This window comes from Simochromis diagramma, unplaced genomic scaffold (assembly GCF_900408965.1).
Source record: "Simochromis diagramma unplaced genomic scaffold, fSimDia1.1 OVJJ01000610.1, whole genome shotgun sequence".
In the NCBI taxonomy this organism is placed as follows: Eukaryota; Metazoa; Chordata; class Actinopteri; order Cichliformes; family Cichlidae; genus Simochromis; species Simochromis diagramma.
Window position 1 is genome coordinate 174225 of NW_024387063.1, and position 7136 is coordinate 181360.

A 7136-nucleotide genomic window follows, 5' to 3' on the forward strand; every position below is an offset into this window, starting at 1 on the left:
AATAGAGAACACACTCTGTTTCTGCTGTTTGGTGTAGTTAAATTTGTAAAGGCTTGTTTGCATGTGTAGGAGGAAACGGTAGATCTGAAGTGTAAAAAAGATGACTCAGGTTGGGACGAGGTGAGAGTGGGCAGCGGTGGAGATTAAACTGGAAACAGTGAAGCACATCACACGTAGTGTCAGATGTTTGCCTTAGTGTTGCATTTTGCATCCTGTACTCTTATTTGCATGTAGTCCACCAACGGTCCCTGCACATGGTGTACTGTTAATGCACATCAGTGCCAAACAGACATTCCTGTGACCCAAATAAAACATGCAGCATTCGTATATAAAGTAGTGTATAAATACTGAAGTAATCACTAGTTTTAATTTCTCCTGTTTTTAATCGTAATAATTCTTAATCATTAGCATTTAACATGCTGCTCACACAATAACACGTGATAAAGAGCTGGGGTAGTATTTTCTTTTTAAGTTACATGACTCACAGCATAAAGGAATTTAACATATGAAAAAATAGAGTACATTCTATATTGAGTAAAAGTTTTGAGCCACCTTTTGTTTGTATTTTACTAGGGAAATGGGAAATATGTGCAGTAATTTATTGAAGCATATGCAAACATAAACCTGGGTATATAAACCAAAAACAGACTTGAGCTTGAAAGTCAACACCCGACCTCCTCTGAACATACTGATCGTGATTTCAGCTAAAGAGTTTGATTCATCACTCTGTGAGAACTGTTGGCCCTGATATTCAATCCAGTTCTTGTGTAATTAGGTTTACCTAATTATTATTATTCAGTTCCAATGTACAGCATTTTGCGTCAGCTGTGGTTGTTTTAAAGTGCTTTATAAATAAAGACGACAACGATGATGATACCTGAGCCTTCTCTTCCCGTTTCTCTTCCTTAAGAATGGCGTCTTGATGGACAGCCTTCCACTGAGACCATTTCTGATTACGCTTCCTCAAACAATGGATGGATCAACTTAAGGGCATCTCTTAGGTCCTGTGTCAAGTCTTTGCTGGACTTTTGCCACAACTTTCAGATACTATTCATTTACCATAGATGAGTTTTTTTTTTTTACTTCAAGCACTTCTACTTTCATCCGATTTCCTCAAATTTTTCAAGGACACTGCACACCATGCCGAGATACCCCAAGTTGTAAACTAATAGCTCATTGGGAATCACCTTGTTGGTACAGAAATACTATTTTATGCCAGTTAAACTTTGTTATCTTTGACTTTTTTTCATATATTAAAGAAATGGGAACAAATTATGTATTTTTGTGACAGGCTGCTAGTAAAAACGTGCTTTCAGATACAATTTAAAATTAGCTCTTTGCTAAGGTATGTGTTATTTGAAAACACAACACTGGATTATTTGACTTAGGTGCTCAACAAACAGAAAAACATGAAAATAAGATAAGTTAAAACTTTATTAATCCCTCGGGTGGGTTCCTCTGGGAAATTCGGTAAAAAAAAAAAAAAGGTCACTTAAAAAACACTAGACTGAAAACAAAGAGAAAAAGCAGCCGATGTCCAAAGAAAAACATTGAATTATTTCTCAAGAGCACTTTAAAAATAATCAGAAAATCTGGCTCTAGCAAAATATAAAGGCAAACTGAACTAGTGAGGGAAATTCCTGTGTTAATTTATTAAAATGCTAGCAGTAATTAGCAGCCACCTGTGTGTGTGTGATGTGTCTATAGAATCCATGAATGTACCTTTATACAGAGGGCATCTAGTATCAAAACTTAAAAATTGGGGTCCACAAACAAGTGTTTGTCATCACAGTGCATCCATCTTTTCTGTACAGTCTCTGGCTTTTACTCACAGAGAAAGTCAGTGAGCATCTCAGGCTGGTCGTAGTGCACCACGGCCACACAGATGGTGTTGAGGCCCACCAGAAAGAGCACTATCCAGTAGAAAGCCTGCGTCTTCACTATCTTACGGATGAAGAATCGCAGCCGTCGCTCTTTCTTGCTGTAATTGGAGCCCTCCTTACCGCTCTTTATGCTGGAGCGTGCAAAACCTAAGAAGAAGAAGGAGAAAACGGGGACGAAGGGGATATAAGGGAGACATAAGAGTCTATATTTAAGATTTAACAGATTTATATCTCCAGTTCAGTTTCCTCTATCTTTACAATGATGAAGATAGTGTAGAATTCAAAACACGACTCTGCTCTTGGTCCTTATTCGTCCTTTGCGTGTCATCCCTGTGTTTGTCTTACCTACTGCATCTCCAATGTTGTCCTCTCCTTCCTCAGGGTTCAGCAGCTCTGTCTTGTTGTTTTTGGTTTTGATGGTTGGCCTACGCCTCGAACCTAGAGAGAGAGAAACGAATTGTCTCGTCTTCAGTCTGTCTCTCAGATGTCACTCTCTCACCCCTCCCACAGAATCTGTCACTTGCTGCTGTACCGCGCTAAATCCCACATTTATTTGCACATTTAAATGAGCAGCTCTAAAAACCGCTAAAGCATTTAAGATAAAAAAAAAAATTGTACTAGACTTTTATTTGATGTACCTTTATTTATACTCTATGGGCAGTGCCTTTCTCATTGTCATATAAAAACATTAACACAGCAAATGAAGTTTAGTTACCATCAAAGTTCCCTGTAGTATCTTCCTCAGCCAGAATCACCTCCTCTGTAGAATTCAATGAAATGAGATTTTCGAGCATTATATCAGGATTTGGTTGTGTGTGTGTGTGTTTTTTTTAATTCTCTAGTAGGAGCTTGAGCAGCATGTGTCAGCACTGGTGTGAATGCGAGTGCGCACTGACCTGCTTTACAGATCCACTCAAGGTATCCGTTGAGCTCCCTCTCAATCTGCTGCTGTCTCCTCAGCTTGAGGAACTCGCTCCTGTTCTCCACTCGCTCCCTCTCTTTGGCAAATTCACTGTGGGAACATTTGTCATTTATTTTTTTTACTATTCATGGAACGAAAGTGCAAAACACAAATTATTGTGGGAAAAAAAACAAAGCTCAATTGTTTTTGTAAGACAAATGGCAGGCTTTTACCCTGAGAGTACACCCAGCACCAGGTTGAGCATGAAGAAGGAGCCGATGATGATGAGGGGGACGTAGTACATCCAATTAAAGTAACTGCCACTTACATCGTTACTCTGCAAGAAACACACGGCCACACATCGGTCATGCACTGTTGGTTTAACTTTCCTTTGCTTTTCTTCTGCAGAGAATGTCAACTACGTTTGTTCTAATAAGCCTTTCAACACTTTAGTCACTCTAGCACACAACTGTCAGATTTGATTCCTTTGTTCATTTTTGTGGAATGCTTCGGAGAGATGAGATCAAGGTTAACATGTACCAGAATGATGAGAGAAAGTGCACCACATCATCTGTCAAACATGGTGGCGTGGGCATTTATGTAACCACAATGCCAGTGTGACTGTTCATACAAGTAGCACATTGAATTTTGAAATATTTGAGGCTAAACTCTTTGCTTAAACTCAGTCAGATGCTGCAAAACACTGAGATGGATAATGACCACTTCTAAACCAACCCTAAAGCTTCTCAAGGCAAAGAAAGGGGTATTCTTCAGTAGTTAAATCACTGATCTGACCCCAATCTGATCTAATAGATTAGATGTATCTCATAGATAGAACCTAACACAGCAGTCATTCCAAAAGTCAAGAGTGCTGTGGCCCATTTAAAACATCCCACCCAATCTTAAATCTTCACTCCAATCAAAATACAAGATGAAGTGATGCACTTCCTTAAAATTTTTATTCAAGAAACCTAAACAACATAGGTTGTTGTCTATAAATTGCTAATGCAACCCAGTATTATGCAAAGTGTTATTACCAAAACTTTGATGCAAGAACAGTAAATGCAGGTCAAAGTAATATCTCAAACTAACCCCCTCCTATTACCAGCTATAATTCACTTTTCATATAAATGAATAAATTCATACAGAAAAATTGTACCTGAACTACCTTCAATGCTCAACACCACAGTTTGGGCATCACTGCAACAATGTATGCTTTCCAGTTACTAAAGTCAAAACTGAAGGCAGCGAGAGCCACAAACAAGCAGCAATTGAAAGTAAAGTGGAAACGATTGTCCTCCGAGTATTATAAACTATACTAATATTTAAAAAATGTTTGCTTGTCCCATTACCTTTGAACCTCTGAAAACAGAGGACTGTATAGAAAATGTCTTTATACCTAAAGAGTACATTTTATTTTCATTCTTTTTTCTAAAATGAAAGCCAACACTTTACTCACATGCTGACTGTTTAATTTAAAATCCACTGTGGGTGGTGTACGGAGGCAAAACTAAGAAACATTTAGAAAGTATGTTCAAAGATTTTTGGGTCTCCCTGTAATCCTCAGACACTGTGTGACTTACTTCTTTCACTCAACTGACAATAACATGAACCCGGCTGCTGAAGGATATCGTATTTCTTTTTGATAAACTATGAGCTAATAAACTATGATTATAATCCACTGTTGGAGGGCTGCATCTATGCACTGGATTTTGTACTGCTGCTACAATGCTCAGTCCATCCTCTATTAAATTTTCATTGGTTTCCTCCCAACTGCTCGTGTGAGAGTGGAAGTCAGCCTCCATCCATCAGAAAAGATGTTAAATATAGAGCAAGACGGACCAGAATAGTGAGCGGAGGAGAAGAAAAAGAGAGCAGCTCCAAAAGCAGGAAAAGGACAGATGATGGATAAAGGAAGTCAAAGAGATAATGACAGAGTATATGGGATATGTCTTTTGGGCAAATAAATGGCATTTTGAATCAGATCTTTAAATACTTTATGCTTCGTTTGGATAATTGAAATTCAGCTCAACTCTAACCTCCAACCAATGTAGCAAGTCCAGTGTGCTTAAATACAAAAAAGAGTAAAACTCACTTTACTGCTTTCACCAAATTTAAACCTCAAACTGCAGTTCCTTGAATGACCAGAGGCTTAAAAGTGAGTCAGTCTCTACCGGCTTCTATGTTAATACATTGGAGCCGTTTTAATGCATTTATCTGACAAATAACATGGTTTAGTCAATGGTCACATTTCAGCAAATTTTCATTATGCCTAGAGGATTTTATTTATGGTATCACGAATTAGTAAATATTGGTGTTGGTGCAATGCACAAACCAGTGGGTACAGGTAACTGCTTTCCACAGTGAAAGCATGATGGTTCTCCCCAATCGCCTGATGTTCAGTTAAAAGAAAAAGGGTCTCGGGTGGCTAGTCAGACATACGTGGTACAGCATGTTTGTCCATCCCTCCATGGTGATGCACTGGAAGACGGTGAGCACGGCGAACAGAATGTTGTCGAACTGGGTGATCCCGTAGTTGGGTCCAATCCAGTCTTCCCCACAGTGCGTGCCATTGGAGCACAGCCGGGAGGGCGATGCAGTACCACACGGCCTGTCATCTGCAGTCTCATCTGATCACAGAGAGAAAGATACAGCTTCACTATAAAATAACTAAATAACCCCCATTTTGGGTGTCAGAAAGAAAAAAAATGCAGTGACTGGCTGTGTTCATCTGTTCAAGAGGCTAACAAATTCTGACAAACACGCTTTTTTCAGTGAGTTACACACATCATGTATTTTGAGTCTATGAACCCGGTCCTGTCCTATTCAAGTATTAAAACAAGCCACAAGGATAGCATAAAAATACCAGGACCCAAAAAACCAAAGCCTCCATCATTCATTTTATTTTTTATTTGTTATTTTCCTAATGAACAGAAGCCCTATGTACACCTGAAATGGGATGGGGCCACCACCCTTTCTGTTGGAACAAGTCACAAAGGCTCACCACACATTGGTTTTTTACCACTTTCTACTTACTTGTAACATCATCATAGCAAGTCTTGTGGAACTGTCCCATGTAAAACTCCAGGCCGATGATTGCAAACATGAGGATGGCCACAAATAAGAGGAGACCAATCTGCAGCAGGGGGATCATAGCCTTCATAATGGACTTGAGCACCACCTGCAGGCCTGGAGGATTCAGTGCAAGACACGCAAATAAATAATAGACATGGAATAGCTTGGGTGCTTTTTAGAACAAATCAAAAATAAAGTAGACAGTATGATACTAAGTGATAAATGTAAGGTCGATGTTGTTAAATGTCAATCAGTAAATTAAGAGCAGTGAGGTTAGCTTGTCTAGTAGCTCCTCGATTGGTAACCACGTTGTAATGACAAAGAATATACAGAATATCAAAAAACGTTGCAACTTGCAGTAAAATTTAGATTTGTTCAGATTTTATTCATTGGACTTGAATGTGACATGGTTGGTATGGAAGGATCTGAAATTAGCATAGAAACAAAAACACTTACTTGGAATTCCAGACACCAGTTTTAAGGGTCGCAGCACCCTGACGGCTCGCAGTGTCCTCAGGTCAAACGTAGACCCCACTGACGACAAAATACTACAGAGAAAGAAACAAAATACATGAGATCGTCTCTGAAAGCAGTCAACACTATCATTTACACTCTCACCACTTTATTAGGTACACCTAGCTTAAACCAGTTCTGCTCAAGGCAGCTTCAATGAATCCTCTCTTTGTGCAGGTCTCAAAACCGATTTTGCATTCTGAATATTCACAGAGCTTTGTAGTGAAATTTAAAGATGCAGTTACGATGTGTTGTTGTGCTCTGTTGTGCTATACTGACAAGGTACTTCAACTATTTTACCCATCAATGCTAGGCTAAGGGCTAAATAACAGAAAACGTCTCAGTTGAAAGCAAAAATAACAATCAGAAAACATAAAGACAACTATATGTTCACCTTAAACCAATATCTATGTGTGTGATGTGTTACTTCAGTAACAATATGTTTGCTGTTGGAAACTGCTGACACATTCTGTATCTGTTCTGACTGCTCTGTGTGTCTTTAATGTGTAGGTGTGTGTGTGTGAGAGAGAGAGAGAGCTCTGGCACAAAGTCAGCTGGAGAAGGAGCATGGAATTTTCCAACCTGTCTTGAACGTAGGCGGAAGGCAGGGTAGGTCCTATAGGAGGGGGAGGGAGGAAGTGTGGGGGCGTAGACAGGGGATGTACTGAGGAAGAGGAGTGAGATAGAGGGAAGGAGCGCACTGCATCGGCAGACATCTGATGCTAAAAAGTTTCACTTTCTTCTTTAAAGCTCAGTTAGTTCAA

General features: G+C 39.3%; 1 protein-coding gene across 18 annotated transcripts in view; it reads right to left on the bottom strand.

Moving 5' to 3' along the window:
* Nucleotides 1-7136, bottom strand: part of cacna1ab (calcium channel, voltage-dependent, P/Q type, alpha 1A subunit, b) — a 149732-nt gene that overhangs the window by 73041 nt on the left and 69555 nt on the right. For all 18 annotated transcript variants that reach the window (XM_040045198.1, XM_040045210.1, XM_040045209.1 and 15 more), the window contains exons 4-11: nt 6316-6407; nt 5821-5973; nt 5227-5414; nt 3018-3121; nt 2780-2895; nt 2599-2643; nt 2229-2321; nt 1833-2030 (exon numbers count right to left, since the gene is read on the bottom strand). In XM_040045198.1, the coding sequence (XP_039901132.1) occupies nt 1833-2030; nt 2229-2321; nt 2599-2643; nt 2780-2895; nt 3018-3121; nt 5227-5414; nt 5821-5973; nt 6316-6407 (989 nt within the window). The remainder of the gene's footprint in view (nt 1-1832; nt 2031-2228; nt 2322-2598; nt 2644-2779; nt 2896-3017; nt 3122-5226; nt 5415-5820; nt 5974-6315; nt 6408-7136) is intronic.